At 45.9% G+C, this 22,590-nt stretch overlaps 1 protein-coding gene across 2 annotated transcripts in view; it reads right to left on the bottom strand.

The window, feature by feature from the left end:
• Positions 1–22,590, bottom strand: part of ADCY5 (adenylate cyclase 5) — a 1,737,221-nt gene that overhangs the window by 614,631 nt on the left and 1,100,000 nt on the right. For both annotated transcript variants that reach the window (XM_069224661.1, XM_069224662.1), the window contains exon 7: positions 6,038–6,179. In XM_069224661.1, coding sequence (XP_069080762.1) covers positions 6,038–6,179 — 142 coding nt within the window. The remainder of the gene's footprint in view (positions 1–6,037; positions 6,180–22,590) is intronic.

Below are 22,590 nucleotides of genomic sequence, written 5' to 3'. Positions count from 1 at the left end.
CACGCCCCCGACTTGTTGTTTATTCCCACTGCACTCCTGGTGTGGGGTGGGGTGAAATTGACTTAGAGAATCCATGCATTTTAAATTGAAATAGAAACAATTAATGTGCATAAACAGACCATGTCCCTTGATTTTCCAAATGAAAATGCTTGCATTTCAAAAGATAAATGTCTTGCACGACACACTCTTCATATGTTTTCCCTGTTGGTGACTTTTATTTTGATGGCTCATTGAAGTTCAACAAGAGTGTCTGCTGGACACAGGCAAGGCCAGGATCCAGGCTGTGGAGGAGCCGACAGTAAATGAGAAGAGTGTAACAGGTGCAGGGTGTCTGAATCTGAGGCAGCTGCTGGTTCTGTGTGTTCCTTGTCAACACCCACTGCAGCAAGGAGAAGAAAGGAAGGGAATATCTTCAGGTCTGGAGTCAGACAAATATAATGTATTCAAGTAATGATAGGCAAAGTGACAGTGCTGGGGCAGAAGCGTGCAGAGTGCTTCTGTCGGGTGGGAGGCAGCTTTATGTATCTGGAGATCTGAGGCCTTGGGGGTCTGGTCAGATCAGGCGCCTTTTGAGGCTCCCTCGATGGTTACATGGCAGATAATTTAGCAACATATCCGAAAACAATGACATAAATGCGTATTCTCCGGCTTGAACGTTAAAGTTTAATTTATGGTTCATTGTGTAAGGGGGGTGGAGTGATCTGTAATGGGGTGGAACACAGGAATGTTAGGAGGTGAAGCAATCAGCACAGATTACTATCTCCATGCTCCATCCAAGCCCATTAATCTTGTTGTAGGGCTGGAAAGACCCCAGCCTGTACCCTTCTGGTAGGTCTATAAACAACTGGATCTGTTATGGATTCCCCTGGGAATAAGACTTTTCATCAGTGCCAATAGTGAAATACCACGTCACTTCATGGACCGTACAGTGCACTGGGTTAGAATTAAAGTCTGCATAGTGAAATCAGTTATTTACTGTAATACAGAATGTCAAATCTGCGATGCTAGTTGTTCTCCGCAGAGGAATGGAGCTGTTCTCTGCAGGGTGCAACTAACAAAGCCACTAATTTAATGTTCGGTTTGGTCACTGATGGCCCCTCCCCACAATCAACAATAGTGATAAAAAGCATATTACATTTTCCACACCTGTGTGTGTGTGCGTGTTTGTATTGAGACACAAACAATGATCTTTCAAACAAGATAGATTGTCTAAATGGGCGCCTCTTTTGTTGAACCTTTCATCCCCTCTGGCACCAAAACCTGCCTCAACGATTGCCACATAGTCCTGTTCAGGAGGACCACTAGTATGCTGGGAAATTAGAAGTCTCACTGGGGTACAATGTCTGTAATCTCCACTGTATGAAATTGGATCACCGGTTGAGTGGGGTGAAACCCAAATCAAGCAACAACCACAGTTATCAGAGTAAAATACAAGCAAACCCCAAATTCATCTCTGTTTAACCTTCTGGTAGCCTGTCACCAAGCAGTCAGTCTCAACTTAGAGGCAAAATGTATTTTGCACTTCAAACAGTAATAAAGTGAAAACACAACACAAGAAAAAACCCACACTAATTTTGAAAAAAACCATCCAAGACCAAAATGACAACAATCCAATCAATAGAACCGGAGATATGCAATTTTAAGTATTTAAGTGAAAATAGTGCCCAAAAGCACAAAGCACCAACTTTGGTTAATTGGTCGTGGCGGACCACAACAAAGTCACAAGTTCAGGCTGACTGTGATGGAACATGGGCCAGAGACATGGACTAAATTAAGCCTGCTGAGCAAAGTGCCTTCAATCCAGGTTGTGCAGTGTTGTTAAACCCTGAGTCGAGGAGGCTTCACTCAGTGGCGGTTCCAAGAGGCTGAGGGCTGCAATGTGAGGTCCTGCATCAGACATGTGTAGCGTAATGGCAGTTTCGATTAAGCCATCATCGGGGCTTGCGATACATGATTCTGGGTCTTCATCAAGGATGCCACTAATAAAGGATTGCAATGCAAAGTCCTACCTAAGAAATGTTTTGCTCAGCAGTGGTTCCGAGTGGCTGTGGGCTGCAATCAGGGATGCGTCACGGTTTGGTGGTCCCGGTGAGGAGATGCAGGGAGATGCATTGCGTTGCATCAGTTCTGCACACAAGACCACTACTGGGCTGGCAGAGCACTTTTAGGCCCACTTCCAAAGCTCCAGGACTGAGGTGGCACAGTTTGGGGGTAGAGGCAAGACTCATAGCTGGCAGGGTCTGGGTGCTGGATTAAAAGTGGTTGGAGCCTTTTCTGTCCCTGAGGTTCTGATCCAGAGGCCAGTCAACTAGCCTTTACAGTCACTCTAATGGTTCTGGGTTCACAATGCACGTCCAATTCTTGCACTGAGACAGCTGGGCAGTAGGGCATAAGAGTGGCAGTCCTTTTTGCAGAGCAGCACACCAGTCTTTCTGAGTCTTCCACAGGTCCAGAGGTGTACTCAAGAGTTGGGTCTGAGGGTCCAATATTTATACTTGGTGCCAGTCTTGAAGTAGGAGAAGATTCTGGGAGTTTCCATCCCAAGAGGTGTTTGGCATTTCCTGCATCCCTGCCCTGGCCCATGTTTATCGGGGAGCACAAAGACTAGTGTCAAGCCATTTGTAAGTGTGCTCAGACAGGGGCTTTGTGATGCACAAGTGTGGTAGTTGACAGATCCTCCCCCTCATAAAGTCAGAGATGGCTCATCTTGCCAACACCTATTCACTCTTTGTCCTGCAGTCTGGGAGAAATACAGAAAGACCAACTGCCAACTACACCTAGCTTTGATACCCATGATACAGGCTGTTGTCCCAAGTGGTTGGGAAAGAACATGGGAACTTTCTAATAGTGGCATTTTCAGAATTGTGACTTAAAATCCATTTTACCATGAAAGAGTGTTTTAAATTACCTGGGTTTCCAGTTGGCAGATTTATGCACCCTGCCCAAGAAGGGACCACAATCGTAGTTAGGGTAAGTCAGATGCACAACCTAAATTAACCTGTGCTCACCCTCTGGTATCTTGGCACGAAACAGACAGGCTTAACTTAAGAGGCAATGTGTTAAGCATTTGAGCAACACTTAACTACAGTAAGACAGTGAAAGACACCACAAAAAATAATATTTATCGGTTTAAAACCAGACCAAAACGACAAAAATCTAAGAAGTTGAAGTTAATACATGAGTTTTAAAACATAATGGGCCAGATGTATCAAGGTTTTTTGCATTCGCAAATGGTGCAAATGCCCGTTTGCGAATGCAAAAAGCCAGTTCAGATTGTATGAAAGACATTCTGAACGCAATTTTAAGGAATCACAAAAATAGCGATTCCTTAACATTGCGACCCTGTTTAGAGAGTCACAAATTGCGACTCTCTAAATAAGAAATCGCAAATAAGGATTCCTTATTTGCAATTTCTTAGCACATGTATGAAGCCATTCCTAAATGCGATTTGGGCATTTAGGAATCGCTAATTACCACCAGGTTGAACCTGGTGGTAACCATGTGCAAAATTTAAAAATGCATTTGAAATGCATTTTTAAAATGTACATGTAAAGCACACATGCCCTTTTGGCATATGTGCACCTTACATGTCCCAAAAAACCCGGGGGTTTTGCATTTCCAAAATTGCGATTTCTGGTTAAGAAATCGCAATTTTGGAAATGTAAAAAATTTGCAGATATGGGCCAACAGGCCCATAGGTGCGAATGGGGACAGATTCTCTATTTGCGATTCGGTATTAGCATTTGCGATTTTTAAGAAATCGCTATTACCGAATCGCAAAAATCATACATACCTTTTTGCATTTCTGAAATAGCGATTTCTTAAAAATCGCTATTTGAGAATCGCAAATCGGTTGTATGATACATCTGGCCTGAAATGTGAAAACAGTGCTTAGAAGTCACTAGGAGACAAAAGGATACTTAAGGTCAAGAGGGACTGGTGCAAATCCAAAGTTCAGGCTGACTGCGAGGGAGGGAAGGCCCGCTACAGAACCCATGCAGGGTCCACTGAAACAGTACGTTGACGGAGCAAAGCGTCAAGGGCATGATGCTTTGGTTTTTACAGAAATCAGCTACAGAACCCACTTCTGAGGCCCAGGACAGGAGGAGGCACCTCAGGCAAGGGTAGGACTCACAGATGGCAGAGTCCAGCAGCACCAGGAGAGTTGCAGGCAGTCTTTGATGTCATTGAGACTGCAGGAGAACAGGGAGCAGGCCAACAAGCCCTTGGAGAATCTTGGATGTAGTGAACAAATCCGGTCCTTCTTACTGCAGGCAAGAAGCTGCAGGCAGCAAGCCAGCGTAGCAAAGTAGCAAAACGGAGGTCCCTCCTACAGCACAGCACACAGCAAGCCGTGGGCCAACACAGCAATGCAGTTGCAGAGTATCAGTCTCCCCTGGCAGATTATCCTTGGTTCCAGTAGAGTTCTGATTTTCTGGGTTTTGGGGTCTTATACTTATATCCAAATGTGCCTTTGAAGTGGAGGAGACTTCAAAGAGACTTTTGAAGATCACAAGGTCCGTGCCCTTCCTTCCCTGGCTCCAGACACTCTACGGGGGCTATGCAGCCCTTTGTGTGGGGAGAGGCACAGCCCTATTCAGGTGTAAGTGAGGGAGTGCTAAGCTCTGTCCTCCCCATCAAGCCAGTTAATGGCCATTTAAGTCACACATGCTCCCATTCTGTGCGACTTTCTAGAGGGAATGCACAAATCCCAGCTGTCACCAATTCCTGACGTGTATTAAGAGACAGGCAGAGTCACAGAATGGTTGAAGTAAGAAAATGACAACATTCGAAAAGTGGCATTTTCAGATTTAAAATTTAACATCTGACTTCACCATAAGTTGTGATTTTAAATTGTGAGTCCGGAGACACCTAACTCCAAATTTCCATCCTTTACCAATTGTAAGTGACACTTAAAGGATGCTTCAAGCTAACCCCACTGTTAACCTATGGGAGAGATAGGCCCTGCAGTAGTGAAAAGCGAACTTAAGAGTTTTTCACTACCAGGACATGGTAAACTAAAAAGTATGTGTCCAACTTTTTAAATACACTTCACCCTGCCCTTGGGGCTAACTAGGCCTATTTTAGGGATGACCTACATGTAATAAAAAATAAAGTTTGGGCCTGTCAAGTGTTGCCAGGAAGAAACAGCAGTTGAAAATTGCACACACAAACTCTACAGAGGCAAGCCTGGGACATATGCGAAGGGCTACTGTAACAGGTGGCACAATCAGTGCTACAGGCCCACTAGCAGCATTTAATTTACAGGCCCTGTGTACACGTAGTGTCACTTTATTAGGGATTTATAATTAAATTAAATATGCCAATTAGGGGTAAGACAATGTTACCATGTTTTAAGGAGTGAACCCATGCGCTTTAGCACTGATAAGTCCTTAAGCCAACAAAAACCAGATCAGCAAAAAAATTGAAAATGCAAAAAGCTTGAGAGAAGGCCACCCTAAGGCTTAGAGATCTAACTTTCACTATGATTTTTCAGGTCATTTACCTGCGCTCTATGTTGTGGCAAATTCAATGAGTGTAAAATCAGCGGCCATTTTCATACATGTCTTTCAGTGTTTTAAAATATAATGATATATTTTTTTTAAGTTTCAGAGCCACAGTACATAAGGTAATAAGCCATTTCAGTGGTAAACCCATAACAATATTGATGTTGAGACTGGTGAGTGAGAGTGGTGATTGTGTAAGTTACACACAAAGAGAACTAGGGTGAGGCCGGGATGTCCGATTAATACAATAAAACTAAACAGAGCAGCACAGAATACTTTTGAGCACACAAGCGGTGTATGTACTTTTTTTTTTACCCATTTTACAGTACAATTTGTAGAATAAGTACATTGGAATTGGGCAGCAGAAAGTGAAGTTTGTTGCAAATGCGGTTAACTTTATAATTAAGCGGAAAACGCAACTGTTGCAGAATTGCACAATTCCAGTGGACCCTAATAAATATTAGATATTCAAAGTAACCCCATTAGTTTAAATGTATTGATCATGTAATTTTGTGAGTTTTTCCGTTTACCCGTTTCTGGCTGCACTGAACAATTAGGAAGGTTTCAATGTTGTGTTCTTTCAGGTAAGAGTTGCGTTCTCCGCCAAATCCTGCCTCCACTTCATAGTCTCCGTTCAGGTAGTTGAGGGTTGCCTTTGTGATGTGGATTCTCCTTAGGGTTACAAAAGAGGAAGTATGTGTTACTTATGGAGCAAAACATTTCATACATGATGTCACAGTTTCGAAGGCATGATCAATTCACCTCTTGTCTAGGTTTCACAGATCGGGAATATCTGCGCCGCGATGCAGTTAGAATCCAGTTTTTAAAAGAAACATATATGAAAATCAGTCAAAACGCGAATAGCCTAGCTTCCTACATTGCAAAAAACATTGGTGCTAAAACTGTGTTGTTTTAAACAAACATTGGTCAAAGACAATAGATCTGGCCTTAGCAGCTGATGCCATTATTATTCTTTTTTCATTTGGAACATATGCCACAAAATGAAGAAACCCCCCCCCCCCCCAAACATGCATTCACCTACATATTGTGGCTATGTGCTTGGAATTATAATTCTGAATTATAAAAAAGCCTATTGTATATATTTTCATGTAATGTAAGGTGGATTTGTAGGGTGCTGCTTGTCTACCTGAGAGTATCCAGGCCCTGAGTAGGTGTGTGGTGAGGATGAACCTGAGTACAGACAGTCTTGTCTGTCCTGCAAGAAGACTAATTGAAAAGCCAGGGTCTTCAGGTTCTTGCAGAATTCAAGAAATGAGAAGAAGGCCCTGATGTGCTGGGGGGTCGTTACAGGACTCAGTGGTTGGAGAAGGATCGATCAGTATGGGGAAAGCAGGGATACTTAAAACAGGCATAGAACCACTTTTAAACTGTAGTATGGGTAACAAGAGAAAATAATTCTTAGTGAATTACTGCAAATCGAAGACATAGGGCCTGATTCTAACTTTGGAGGACGGTGTTAAACCGTCCCAAAAGTGGCGGATATACCACCGACCGTATTACGAGTCCATTATATCCTATGGAACTCGTAATACGGTAGGTGGTATATCCGCCACTTTTGGGACGGTTTAACACCGTCCTCCAAAGTTAGAATCAGGCCCATAGTTTGTTAGTACACACATGGATACATAAAGGAATAAAATAAATAAAGCTAAAGAATGGAAAGAAAAACTTTGGCAAAGTAAAGGTCTGACCCACCAGTCCAGAAGCTTTCTTTTATGCTGATAGATATGCACACATGATCAGGTAAATGCTATTACTTACAGTGCAAATGAGCAAGTGGCTGGAGTGGACTGTCCCACTGACCCATGCTGCAAGGAGTAGCGAGTAAAAACAAAACGAATGATAGTTAAACAGATATATGGATGTTAAGGGTGGACCAAAATGTCTCCATCTACGTATAAATGTTTGTATTTTTTTAGGCCAGGACTAAGAGTTGTCCACAAAGGTCAATGGTTAATGATAAAACCCACAACTGATGCCATTCCAGGTGCATATTGTTGTATTCACTAAATTCTGATTAATAAATTGTAACTCCGATTACCCTTTGACCTCGATTATATTGCCTACTTACACACTTCTACTCAATGTTAACAAGTGACAACATTCTGAAATCCAGTACTATCAGGGAATAGGATCCCACCAGGTCCTCAACACATTTTCAGAGACCTGTCTTTTTATCAAGCATATATACTTGGTGCAAAGTTACAAACAAAAATAAATTACTTGCTCAGGGTCTCATTTGTTGAGTACTTTGCAAATGGAACCAAGCAGCAATTTAGATTAAATAAAAGAAGTTATTCTGCAGAATAACTTAAATTGCTTGTAATAGCCACAATGTAAACTGAACTGTCTGCAGGTTTGGATCTCACAAGTTTTCATTAAAAGAATTAAATGGGCTTCAAGAGAAGTCAGGTAGTAGGATGGTAATGGCGAGAGTCGGGGATGGCAGTGTGTTAAAAAACAATGGGAGAAGTGCTTATTTTTTCAAGGGATTCGAGTAAGGGGGCACTGGAAATCATTTTTGGAAACCAAGACCTATTTCTCATAATCAGGCTGTGACCTGCAACAAGAGGAGTAAAGACAAAAAGGAGAAGTGCCTCTCTTTGACATGGTTACCCCCCACTTTTTACCTGGTATCTGATGTGATTTCAACTGAAAGTGCACTGGGTTCCTGCTAACCAGGTCCGCAGTACCAGAGCTCCTTCCCAAAACTACACAGTTGTTTCCCCAACTGGCAAATCCTTCAGTACCTCGTGTAAATTGCTAGCAAATGGTACCCCTGGTACTTAGGGGTTGGGGTACTAAAGAGGGTCCCTAAGGGCTACAGCTCGAATTGTGCCACCCTAAGGGACCCCTCACCAAGCACATGGCAGACTGCCATTGTAGGTTACATGTATTGATGCAGACAAAAGTTAAAACACGACATGGCACACATCCTGTGTGCCATGTCCCCTAACACTGTATGCAACATATATAAGTCACTCCTCTAGCAGCCCTTACAGCCCTAAGGCAGTGTGTATTATATTACATGTTAGGGTGTATTTGCACAAGCAGATATGCCCCTGCTATGTCTTTGCCAATTCTAAGACATAGTAAGTGATCAAGGAAGCCATTTTAAATCCATGTGCTGGGCACTGGTCAATACGAGTTCCCCAGCTACATCATGGTTTTCCTGAAGATTGGTATCAAACATCTCATATTGATGAACCCACACAGATCCAAGTGTTGGATCTGCCAATACATGCACCTAGAGGGCAACTTAAGTGTGCACTCTGAAACCATACCAGCTTCTGGTGTGCTCAGTGGCTGGTTTCTGGCAGCCTGCCACCCAAGAGACGGTTCTGGGGCCCTAGGGTGAGAACCTTCTGCTCTCAGGAGGCCCAGAACAAAAGCCTGTCCAGGATGAGGGTGTAACACCCCCTCCCACAGGATGACTTGCTGTTTAGCCTTCCTAAGACGGCAAGCCTAAAAGGGCTGCCACCTTTGAAATGCCAATCTGGCTCCCCTCACAGGAGAGGAAACCATTCCCCCATCCAGAGCCCATTTGGCACCTGGACAGGCTGGAAAATTAGCTAGTCAGTTAGGCGTGCCACCTCCAGGCTACTACCACCCCTAAGGTGGGCCACTGCAAGGTGGACACTATTTTTCTGAGGTAGCCATCTTTGGGATGGAATACCTAGGAATTCTAGGACAGGGTTATGCCCGCTTCCCAGAGAAAGTGGTCATATAGGGGGGTGTAGTGACCCCAAGGGTCAGTAGCCTATTGGCTACTACCCTATACACCCCTAAAGCCCCTAAATTCAGTATTTAGGGGAGCCCCTGGCACCAGAGAAGGAGATCCTGATAACCTAGGAAGACCAAGGACACAGAAGAGCCTCAACAGCAAAAGAGGAGAAAAGAAGCAGCTGACCTGGTGCCAACCCTGTCGGCCCTTCTGCATCCATCATCAAAATCTGCACCAAAGTTGACTCGTCCTGCAGCTGTGACTCCAGAAACCTGGGACGACTGCCTGCCTTTGAAAAAGACTCAAGACCTCCCGTGAACAGCAGACCTGTTCTCCATCAAACTCCAAAAGAAGGGACTTTGAAGTCTTTGGAATCTGAAGTCACCACTACAGCAGTAGTCTCCGACCCGAGTTGAAGTGGACCACTGGTGCCACCAAGGTTCCTCAGACCTCCAGAGTCCAAGTCCATTGTGGTTTTACCCCTCCTGGACTCACCAGTGACGCCTGCAGCCTCTGCACGCAGCACCCCTCTACCATGACCGTTCCAGTCAGAAAAACCCAACACCTAAGGACACCTAGACACCCGTCACCCTTGAGCAGTGGGGAAGAGGACCAAAGTTGCCAAGATGTGCCTGAGCATCGTGAGGCCAGAGCCCCGCTGTTGGTTCAGCTCGAAGGGCTTCCTGGCCAGATCCTGCAGCCTCTTTTCGCAGTGACGATCTTCTTAATAATGCATTGGGCATCCATTGCTGTTTTGCTTTGCACCCCGCACCCGGCCGCCACCGAGCCGCTGAGGGTGTACTGTAGATGCTGCCTTGGACCTTGTCCACTACTCATCTTAATCCCAGTAGATTGATCTTGTAAGTCGCTGTACTCTACCTGTTTGCATGACTTGTTTTTCCTCCAATAGGATAACATTGAAGAACTCAGTGGCACTGTTTAAAGTGAGAAGAATTCCTATTGAAAAACATACTTACCTGAACGATTTTTACCTGATGCCTAAATATACGCAAAGATACCTGCTATTTTTATAAATTAGTGTGGATCTCCTTCTTGAGCTGTGTGTCTCATTTACTGAATACTGTGTTTTGCAGATGTCTTGCACTCCTCTGTGTTAAGCCTAAGGCTGCTCGACCACAATATCCCTAAATAAAGCACTTTGGAATTGCATAGCAAGCCCTGTCCACTCACTGTGGAACCCCTGGACTCTTTACACAGTATGCACATAATACATAAAGGGCCAGCTACCTACACAGAGGAATAGAAAGAGAGGAAAACAGTGACAAAGAACGCAGCGATGAAAAAACCTCTATCAGAGGCAGGTAGAGAATAGAAGTGTGGTGTAGCAAAAGAAAAAAGCCTGAGGTGGAATCAAGACTAGGCATTCTTGGGGTATAGGAAATGGGTCTGATTTGCTCATAATAAAAATCTTGTGGTCCCTAAACATTTTTTGTTTTGCTTTTTTAAGCAGTGAGGACTGAAAATGAGGAATCTGGCTCAAACAGTGATCTAAATAAGTCAATAGTTCTTGTGTTTTGGGTTTATTAGTGCCTTTTGCTGATGCTGTTCAGCACTGTCAAAAAGAATGGAATATGTCTATAGCTATATCTACATATACTTATTTTTGTTTCACTGAATAAACTAATGGTTAAAGTAATGTTATAGCAAGGTGAATTTATCAGTGGGAACATTAACATTTGAACTAAAAAAAACACAGAAATTCACCAGTAATAATTAGCAGTGCTAAATATAAATTTCACCCTTCCGTGCACTGCTTATGACCTCACATCACATCACTCATGAAATGTTCTATGTCATCTCAAAATGTACTCACTGATGACATCATCCAATGAGTATGCAAGTTTATTTTACTGTTTACATAGCAGTGAGTAACTACCATATTCATTTTCTACGTGAATTTGTACAGCTTGGCTGCAGGTAATGAGTGTAAGTGTTTCCAAAACGTGCATGCTCCTAATTCAACATAGATGTGCAGAGTTATTGAACACGTTATAAATGTTTGCATTCAAGAGTAACTCTGTGTGCAGGTGACAGTTGACTAGCATTTGTTATGCTCCACACAATGTTTTGGTTCTGCAGAAAAAGTTGCCAACAGGATAACGATTCTACATAGTAAATACTAACTTTTGTAAGCAGCCTTGAGTTATTAGAAAGAATCATGTCAGCATGACAATTTCTACATTACATATAAAAGTGCAGGCACCAGGTACTAACCTATGTACGTTTGCTTGTTTTGCTTCAGACAATAACCTTTTCACCACAGTATGAAAGCTGCAGGTAGTATGATCTTTAGAACCTTTGGATCTTGGTTACGTTTATCAAATAGTGTCTTTTTTGACAACTGGTTGATAGAATGTACACTATTCGTAGTAGATTATTCTGAATACTCTTTGGTGTATTCTCAAGAGAGTTTCACTGTATGCAAACAGTGTGATATAGAAAGAACTCTCTCCATAGACACCCTCCCTGTTTACAGTATTCAGTTCTCTACTGATATCAACTTCATTTCTTAATGTAGTTTTGGGGTGTGACAAGGGTTTGATACAGATAAAAGCTGTCCGTAGTAGAGCATTTTTTTGGGAATTGGCATTCACTATTTTGGCTTCCTCTGAATAGTGGTATACAGACTGAACAACGACTCAATGAGGGTTTCCCATATACCTGAGGTTGATTATTAATGTGAACTAAGCTACGTGTAATGCCACAGAAATTGATACAGCTATATGCTGTAAAAAGGGTGGATGATGTCATCAGTGATGTCATCATTGATGTAATTTGACATGTCATCAGTGATGCCACAAATGATGTCATAGAACATGTCGTGAGTGACGTCAAATGTGAGGTCATAAGCAGTGCATGGCGGGGTTGTAAGTTATAGTTAGTCTAGCTTAGTTTTTAGTTCAAAACGTTAATGTTGTCACAGACAAGATCACCTAACTATAATGTTACTTTAACCGTTGATTTCTTTCAGTGAATTACTAAGGACTAAAACAAAAAATAAAAAATAAAGATCCTTTTATCACACTAACTATTTAATATTACATTTTGGTTTTTCAGTGAAGATTTTTTTTTTAAACGTAAAGCAGTACTTAATTACCATAGGTAAATGAAACCCTCCACCGTGCATGGTCGAAGGTCCTACAGCCAACACCCCTTCATACAGCCAACCCATGCTGCGCACGGCCAAAGGCTTTGGTAACTGGGCCTGGCCACGGGGACCCTATCCCACTAGGGCTGTTTTTTTGTTTTTTTAATCTAACCGGTAGGGGCCGCCTCCAGAGCCTTTAGAGGCTCTGGAGAACCTATCGCCGTGGGCACTTACTTAAAAAGGGGAGGGTGCCCTGTGTCCCCCCCTTCCCCATGCTGCTTTGTTAGACCCTGGGACCCCATTTCCCAGAGCCACTCTTTCATCCCCAGGAACCTGCCATGCTTGTTTAGGGAAGGGGGGACATGCAGCCCCTTTTCTTGTGCCAATTTTGGCCATAGGGACACCATTCCCCATGTTTGGGGATGGGGACATGTGCCTCACCCTTCTCCCCAGACTGATTTAAGCCCCGGGCCTGGAAAATGGGGACCCCCAGCCTGAAATCCACCTGGGGTAGGGGCAGCATGCCCCCTCCTGTCAATATAGTGCCGGGAGCCAGGGCATGGGGTCCCTGGGGCTGGTAGCAGCCTGGGGAGGGGAGCCACATGCCCAGCCCCATTAAGGACCGAGAGCACCCACAATATCCTCGTTGGTGGTCGCAGGAGGAGCCCCAAGGATCCCGCTGCCCCTACCAGCTCCCTGCATCCAGTGGGAGCCAGCATTGCTAGCACCCACAGGGAGCAGCTAATAATGCTTCTCCCTGCGGGCAGGAGCAACATTTAGATCGGTTTCCTTGCCTGCAGTGTGCAGCACTAACTATAACTTGCAGCCACACCATTCAGTGCTTGTAACCTCATATATGACATTACTCAGGAGGTGTTCTATGTTATCATTTATGACATTACTGATGATGATAGACACACTTTGTTTACCTGCATAAACATATAAGACTTACTGTAGGAAAGTACCATCTTGCCTGGCATGTCACCCCCATATTTCACTGTATATATGTTGTTTTAGTTGTATGTGTCACTGGGACCCTGCCAGCCAGGGCCCCAGTGCTCATAAGTGTGCCCTGTATGTGTTACCTGTGTGATGACTAACTGTCTCACTGAGGCTCTGCTAACCAGAACCTCAGTGGTTATGCTCTCTCATTTCTTTCCAAATTGTCACTAACAGGCTAGTGACCAATTTCACCAATTTACATTGGCATACTGGAACACCCTTATAATTCCCTAGTATATGGTACTGAGGTACCCAGGGTATTGGGGTTCCAGGAGATCCCTGTGGGCTGCAGCATTTCTTTGGCCACCCATAGGGAGCTCTGACAATTCTTACACAGGCCTGCCACTGCAGCCTGAGTGAAATAACGTGCACGTTATTTCACAGCCATTTACCACTGCACTTATGTAACTTATAAGTCACCTATATGTCTAACCTTTACCTGGTAAAGGTTGGATGCTAAGTTACTTAGTGTGTGGGCACCCTGGCACTAGCCATGGTGCCCCCACATTGTTCAGGGCAAATTCCCCGGACTTTGTGAGTGCGGGGACACCATTACACATGTGCACTATACATAGGTCACTACCTATGTATAGCGTCACAATGGTAACTCCGAACATGGCCATGTAACATGTCTAAGATCATGGAATTGTCACCCCAGTGCCATCCTGGCATTGGGGAGACAATTCCATGATCCCCCGGGTCTCTAGCACAGACCTGGGTACTGCCAAACTGCCTTTCCCGGGGTTTCACTGCAGCTGCTGCTGCTGCCAACCCCTCAGACAGGTTTCTGCCCTCCTGGGGTCCAGCCAGGCCTGGCCCAGGAAGGCAGAACAAAGGACTTCCTCAGAGAGAGGGTGTTACACCCTCTCCCTTTGGAAAAAGGTGTCAGGGCTGGGGAGGAGTAGCCTCCCCCAGCCTCTGGAACTCCTCCCCAGCCTCTGGAAATGCTTTGATGGGCACAGATGGTGCCCATCTCTGCATAAGCCAGTCTACACCGGGTCAGGGATCCCCCAGCCCTGCTCTGGCGTGAAACTGGACAAAGGAAAGGGGAGTGACCACTTCCCTGACCTGCACCTCCCCTGGGAGGTGCCCAGAGCTCCTCCAGTGTGCTCCAGACCTCTGCCATCTTGGAAACAGAGGTGCTGCTGGCACACTGGACTGCTCTGAGTGGCCAGGGCCAGCAGGTGACGTCAGACACTCCTTCTGATAGGCTCTTACCTGTGTTGCTAGCCTATCCTCCTTCCTAGGTAGCCAAACCTCCTTTTCTGGCTATTTAGGGTCTCTGCTTTGGGGAATTCTTTAGATAACGAATGCAAGAGCTCATCAGAGTTCCTCCGCATCTCTCTCTTCACCTTCTGCCAAGGAATCGACCGCTGACTGCGCTGGAAGCCTGCAAAACCGCAACAAAGACGACTACTGCAACCTTGTATCGCTGATCCTGCCGCCTTCTCGACTGCTTTCCTGGTGGTGCATGCTGTGGGGGTAGTCTGCCTCCTCTCTGCACTAGAAGCTCTGGAGAAATCTCCCGTGGGTCGACGGAATCTTCCCCCTGCAACCGCAGGCACCAAAAGACTGCATCACCGGTCCTCTGGGTCCCCTCTCAGCACGACGAGCGTGGTCCCTGGAACTCAGCAACTCTGTCCAAGTGACTCCCACAGTCCAGTGACTCTTCAGTCCAAGTTTGGTGGAGGTAAGTCCTTGACTCCCCACGCCAGACTGCATTGCTGGGTACCACATGATTTGCAACTGCTCCGGCTCCTGTGCACTCTTCCAGGATTTCCTTTGTGCACAGCCAAGCCTGGGTCCCTGACACTCTAACCTGCAGTGCACGACCTCCTGAGTTGTCCTCCGGCGTCGTGGGACCTTCTTTTGTGACTTCGGGTGAGCTCCGGGTCACTCTTCTTCGTAGTGCCTGTTCCGGCACTTCTGTGGGTGCCGCCTGCTTCTGAGTGGGCTCCTTGTCTTGCTGGGCACCCCCTCTGTCTCCTCACGCAATTGGCGACACCCTGGTCCCTCCTGGGCCACAGCAGCATCCAAAAACCCTAACCGCGACCCTTGCAGCTAGCAAGGCTTGTTTGCGGTCTTTCTGCACGGAAACACCTCTGCAAGCTTCTTCACGACGTGGGACATCCATCCTCCAAAGGGGAAGTTCCTAGTCCTCTTCGTTCTTGCAGAATCCACAGCTTCTACCATCCGGTGGCAGCTTCTTTGCACCCTCAGCTGGCATTTCTTGGGCATCTGCCCACTCACAACTTGAGTGTGACTCTTGGACTTGGTCCCCTTGTTCCACAGGTACTCTCGTCTGGAAATCCATTGTTGTTGCATTGCTGGTGTTGGTCTTCCTTGCAGAATTCCCCTATCACGACTTCTGTGCTCTCTGGGGAACTTAGGTGCACTTTACACATACTTTTCAGGGTCTTGGGGTGGGCTATTTTTCTAACCCTCACTGTTTTCTTACAGTCCCAGCGACCCTCTACAAGCTCACATAGGGTTGGGGTCCATACGTTATTCGCATTCCACTTTTAGAGTATATGGTTTGTGTTGCCCCTCTACCTATGTGCTCTCATTGCAATCTATTGTGACTGTACATTGCTTGCATTGCTTTCTATTGCTATTACTGCATATTTTTGGTATTGTGTACATATATCTTGTGTATATTTGGCATTCTCATACTGAGGATACTCACTGAGATACTTTTGGCATATTGTCATAAAAATAAAGTACCTTTATTTTTAGTATATTTGTGTATTGTGTTTTCTTATGATATTGTGCATATGACACCAGTGGTATAGTGGGAGCTTTGCATGTCTCCTAGTTCAGCCTAAGCTGCTCTGCTAAGCTACCATTTTCTATCAGCCTAAGCTGCTAGATACCTCTTCTACACTAATAAGGGCTAACTGGACCTGGTACAAAGTGTAAGTACCCCTTGGTACCCACTACAAGCCAGGCCAGCCTCCTACACTTACTATGGCATTAGAGGTCTGAGATCTGACAGTAAGTACAAAATAGCTCAGGAGAAAATTGGACATCTTTTCTACCAACATAGAACTAACTCTTTTAGGTGTTGAACGCCTGCATAATGTGCAACATTGACCCTATACCATACACTTTAGACGAAGCATACTTCAGATTAACAATCAACCACAGATATGTTAAAAGCTCTCATTGTACAATGTGTTCAATATCTATAAAACTGTTTAGATAATCCTAACATAGTGAATGAAAATTCAAAACAAATGCCCTACTAGGGACAGTTTTTATCTGTATCAAACTTCAGATACACACAAACCTACTTTAGGAAATACAGTTGATATCAGTAGAGAAGGAGTACTGCAAACAGGCTTTACTTATAAGAAAGTTGATTCTATATCACATTATTTGCAAAGAGTGAAAGTCTCACAAGAATACCGCAGAGTATTCAAAAGAACCTACTAAGAATAGTGTTAATTCCCTTCAACATTTCTAAAAAAAGACAGTAGTTGCTAAAAAAAACAAGCTCTGAATGCGCTAAAGTTCTTACTAGCTGCACCCTTTGTAATGTGGGGAAAACATTAGATAGGCCATCTTCTGAAGCATAACAAACATACAAAGGTTAGTATCTAGTGCACACAATCTTCAATGTTAAGTATAATTATTTATGCTGATTCAATTCTCTGTAATAACTCAAGGATGCTATTAAAAATGGGGTCTCTAGTTGGCAGTGGTTTGAAGACTGTCCAAGTAGGGGCCATCACTCTAGTCAGGGTAAGGGAGTCACATAGCTAAGATAACCCCTGCTCACCCCTTTGGGAGCCTTGCATGAGCAGTCAGGCTTATCTCATAAACAATGTGTAAAGTATTTGCACACACAAACACACACATAGTAACACAATGAAAACACCACAAAGGTGCTCGATTCCAGTTTAGAAACATAGTCAATATTTATCTGAGTAAAACAAGTCCAAAACGACAAAAATCCAACATACACAAGCAAAGATACAAATTTTCAAAGATTAAATCTTAGTATAGCGCTTAGAAACAAAATAGCTCCAACTGAGGTTATCATGACCTCTTGATGGAGTCGTTCCCAACAATCGACGCCACTCGCACGGGACTGCGGGCTGATCATGGAGTTGCACGGATCCCAGGAACAGTACCTTGGAAAACGAGGAAACAATGACGCTGCACGGAGTCGGGGAGGTAGGGCATTGCTGGAGCTGGTGCAGCATTGGTTCCTTACTGCTATCGGTGACGTGAGGCATCAGTTCCTTACTGCTAGGCAGGGGAGGTGAGGCATCGGTTCCTTACTGTTGCAGGGGAGGTGATCGGCGTTGGTGGCGAGTCATTGGTTCCTTAGGACAAGGCGGGGTCGAAGAATCCCACAGGTCTAAAAGCGAGGTGTCGACTTTGTGGTGTTGCGATCACACCACAGGGCCACAGGTGCTGCAGTGAAGTCAGGTGTCATGGATGTCAGTAACATGGCACTCAGGAGTCGCGCTGTGGAGGGACTTCTCAGGTGCTGAGCCAACATCGGGCCTGCGGTGTCAGTCACAGTGATTGCACTCAGCAGGGACCACGGCTCTGGTAGAGGCAGTGGCACGCAGCACCAATTCTGAAGTCACTCTTGAGTCAATGTACTTGTTTCTTCTTGTTTACACAAGAACTCACTCCCAAGGGACCAGAAACTGGGTTCGGCACCACTTGGCAAGTCAGGACTCTCAGTAAGAGAACCCAGGTGCTGGCAGATGAAGTCTTTGATGTCCCTGAGACTTAACAGGAGGCAAGCTCAGTCAAATCCCTTGGAGAACCTTTGGAAGCAGGATGTAGAAAACAAAGTCCAGTCCTTTCAGTCCCAGGACACAAGCAGCAAGTAGCAATCTAGCACAGCAAATCAATAAGCAGAGTGGTAGTTCCTGCAACAGCAGCCAGATCTTCTTCCTCACAGAATGTCGTCAGTACAGAAGGATTCTAACTTTGTGGGGTCAGTGGTCCAGTACTTATACCCATTTCTGCCTTTGAAGAAGGCAAACTTCAAAGGAAGGTCTTTGTATTCCACAAGACCTTGTCTTTCCAGCCCTGGCCCTAGACACACTCCAGGGAGTTGGAGACGTCTTTGTGAAAGGACAGGCACAGTTCTATCCAGGTGCAAGTGTCAGCCCCTCCCACCACTCTAGCTCAGGAAGACCCATCAAGATATGCAGAGCATACCTCAGCTCTCTTTGTTTGACAGTATAGAGTGAATTCACAAAAAGCCCAACTATCATCATGACCCAGACATGTATTCCACAGCCAGGCAGAGGCACAGAATGGTTAAAAAAAGAAAATGCCCTCTTTCTAAAAGTGGCATTTTTATGGATCAAATCTGTTTATTATTTTAAACACTGAAACATGCAAATGCAAAATACAAAATATAAGTACAGCACATCACAGTACAATAAATGGTATATATTTCCGCTGCAGGAGCTCTAAGTCTACTGACAAGAGTCTTTCTAACTGTCTCTAATTCTTGCTCAAAGGAGCCTCGCTACTAGTCTCTTCTTAGCGATACAGTTAGCATGCGGAGCACGTTTAAAGGTCTTCCAGACTGCGAGTCCCGTATATGAAAACCAAACAGACATACAAATAAAATAAAACACATCAACAATGCTCCCCCTCAGCTTCCGGGTCATCCTCCTGTCTCTCCACCACTCCATCCCTCCTCCCACCAAATCTCCACCATCTGAAATCTCTCAATCAAGCATTCTAGTCAAGGTTCAGGTCAATCTCAGGACTCTCAAATAAGCCAGGCATGTCAACTCCGTAAATTCTGCAGATAGAATCTGCAGAAATGGCTTCCATAATTCACTGAATTCACCCATCCGCTGCTGCGAGGCCAGTGTGAGTTTCTCCATGGCAAGGAGAAACCAAAGCTTCTGGAGCCACGCGTTACTCGTCGGGCCCCTATCCGTACCCCACATAACTAGGATCAGCTGTAAGGCTGCGTTAAGTGCCAGGGCCATCTGTCTCCCTTTTAGCGACCTCAAGGGAAAGGTAAGGGGATTGGGCAACCCCAGTAAGATATATGAGGGAAATCTGGGGATCTTAGTGTGGAACGCTATATCAATCTCATCAATAATGCCCTCCCAATAGCGATGAAGTTTGGGACAATGCCAAAGTAGATGCACAAGTGTACCCGTACCTCCACACCCCCTCCAACAGAGGTCAGACTTAACGGGGTCCCATGCGTGTATACGCGCCGGAGTGTAATACCAATAGGAGGCCACTTTGTATGACGTCTCCGTCCCCGCTGCGTTATATGCTGTGTGATGTATTCTGCAGAAAATACTCTCCCATTCCTCATCTGAGAATTCCCTCTCCAACTCCCTCTCCCATCGCAGCTGTCCTCTAGTCTTAGGTGGGCGCAGTTCCCCCTGCAGAAGCCGGTAAAGTTCTGAGATGACTCCTTTATCATCTTTCTTTAACAAGAGCCATTTCTTGAATGGCGTAAGAGGTCTATCTATTAACGCTCTGTTCGCTGGCTGCAAAGACCAGTGCCGTATCTGATAATACATCAGTCTATCTGCCTGTGTCAAGCCATATGCTTCCCTGATCTGATCAAAAGACAAGACCCCTTGTTCATCAAAGAGACCTGCCACCCTTTTGCAGCCCCCCTCGTACCAGCGTCTCAGACCTTCCAGACGAAGCCCAGGCTCGAAGTCAGGGTTTGCACCTATGGGGGTCATCGGGGACGGAAAGGACGTCAACCCCGTTCGACAGGCCACTGTATCCCATATGCGTAGCGTTACCCCCGTGACTGAGGAGGAATAAAGTCCAGCTGCCCTGTGACGACGTCGAAGCCATAGCTCAATCCATATATGCGAGCCCGCTACTGCCTGGTCCATGAAGCACCAATGTTTCTCAGTGAGTGGGCGATTCCACTCCAAAAGAAAGCGCAGCTGTGTCACCTGAAAGTATCGCAGAAGGCAAGGAGTCGCCAAACCTCCTCCACTCTTAGGGCGGTATAGAACCCGTCGCGATAGCCGCGAAGGCCGCCCCTCCCATATACATTTCAGAATCGCCGATTGGAGAGTGGCTATCGTTCGCGGAGGCGGATTCAGCGGAAGCGCCTGAAACACATAAAGGATGCACTGCAAGATTGTCATCTTCACCGCCGCCACTCTACCCAGCCAAGACAATTTATGCCTCCCCCACGATTCCAAGTCCTGCTGTACTTCACGAACTAACGTCGTATAATTCAAACTCGCCGTCTTAGCAGCAGAGGTCGCTAGCTCAACTCCTAAGTAGGAGAGACTCGAGGACGACCAGAGAAAGGGGTATCTAGCGCTCAGGTCTGCCTCATGATCCGGTCTCACCGACAGACCGAGAACCTGAGACTTCTGCATATTAACCCGAAATCCCGAGGCCTGACGAAACTTGGCTATTATCTCCATAAGCGCTGGCAGTGAGGTTGCGGGCTCCGTCAGAGTAAGGATCACATCATCTGCAGAGAGGGTGATGAGGTGGTGGTCTCCGCAAAACTTCACACCTGACACCAAGGGACTGTCCCGCAACCGCTGCGCAAGGGGCTACATATATAGCGCAAATAAAAGGGGAGAAAGCAGACATCCCTGTCTGGTCCCACGCCCTACCGGGAAGGGCAGGGAGAGCACACCATTAACCGGCACTCTGGAAGACTGATAAACACAACTGATCCAGGAACTGAAAACGGGGCCCAGTCCGAATCGCTCCAGCACCTTAAAGAGATAGGGCCAATGAACCCTATCAAACACTTTTTCAGCATCGATAGAGAGGAAAAGCGCCTCCCTGCGGGAGCGATCCGTTTGATCCAACAGGTGCAGGAGCCGCTTCGTATTGTCGCTGCATTGTCGGCTTGGTATAAAACCTAATTGATCCGGATCAATAAGACCCGGCATATAGAAATTAAGGCGGCAAGCCAGAATGCCAGTGAACAACTTGGCATTGATATTCAGGAGCGAGATCGGCCTATATGAGGCACACTCCTCTGGGTCTTTACCCGGTTTATGTATAACTGCAATAGTAGCGTCCAACATACTAGGTGTCAGGGCTCTTGACGTCCGAAAAGAGTTAAAGAGCGGCACCAGAAGCGGAGCAAGTTCCACGCAGAAAGTCTTATAGAATAAGGCCGTAAACCCATCAGGGCCAGGAGACTTCCCAACTTTTAGTCGAGAAATTGCTGATATAACCTCTTCCAACCTTATCGGCTAGTCCAACAGAGACGCCTCCTTCTCACCAAGGGGCGTAATTGCTATGCCCTCTAAGAATGAATCCAATGCTGCGTCTTCTCCCTCATCAGGCGCGTATAAACCCCGGTAGAACTCCGCAAAAAGCCTCTGCAATCTGATCACTCGTATACGCCTCCATTCCAGAAGGGGAATGGATCAGTTTTATTGCGGACGCTGCACGCTGCGCTCGCAACCGGTATGCCAATAGCTTCCCGCACCTATTGCTCCCAACATAGAATTTGTGTTTAAGTCTCACTATCGCATACTCCGCTCTATCTCAATCCAGCCTCTTCAGCTGTTGCTTCACCTTCTCTAATTCCCACCAGATTCGAGGCACGCCAGTAGACTTGTGGGAACGCTCCAGTACAGCCACCCTCTGCTCCAGCTCCTCCCATATCTCCCTCCTTGCCTTATTATCTCTCGCGGACAGTGCCATCACCTCGCCCCGCACTACTGCCTTCATAGTCTCCCATACTGTCTCCATTGAAGTGCTACCATCATCATTAAAGCTAAGGTAGTCCTCGATTGCACGTCAAAGTGACTCTACCGTTGTCTCACTCTGGAGCAGGGAATCCCGAAAGCGCCAGCTCGGAGTACCCACCCGCCCCCCCCCCCCCCCACAGTAACCTCCACGGTAATTGGGGCATGATCAGCCAAGGATCTGGGTTGAATCGTGGCCTCCCTGACCCGGGAGGCAAATTCCTGCGAGGCCAGGAAAAGATCAAGCCGAGCGTAAGTCTTGGTTGCCGCAGAGTAAAAGGAGTAATCTCGGAATGTAGGATGCAACTTTCTCCACACATCCTCCAACCCACAATCAACCAGCCACTGACTCCCCGCCTCCGATAAGGCCCCTGCTTGTCCAAAGTGTTGGCCTGAGCGGTCAAGCTCGTCATCCATCGCCAAGTTAAAATCTCCTCCTACCAAAATAGCACTATCTGGTGAGCTAAGTGTTGGGGAGATCGCCTGTCTCAGGAAGGCCTCCTGTTGGGCATTCGGAGCATAAAG

Source organism: Pleurodeles waltl, chromosome 3_1, assembly GCF_031143425.1.
Source record: "Pleurodeles waltl isolate 20211129_DDA chromosome 3_1, aPleWal1.hap1.20221129, whole genome shotgun sequence".
Lineage (NCBI taxonomy): Eukaryota > Metazoa > Chordata > Amphibia > Caudata > Salamandridae > Pleurodeles > Pleurodeles waltl.
Note: the sequence above shows the minus strand (reverse complement) of the source record. Positions and strands in the feature narration are given on the sequence as shown.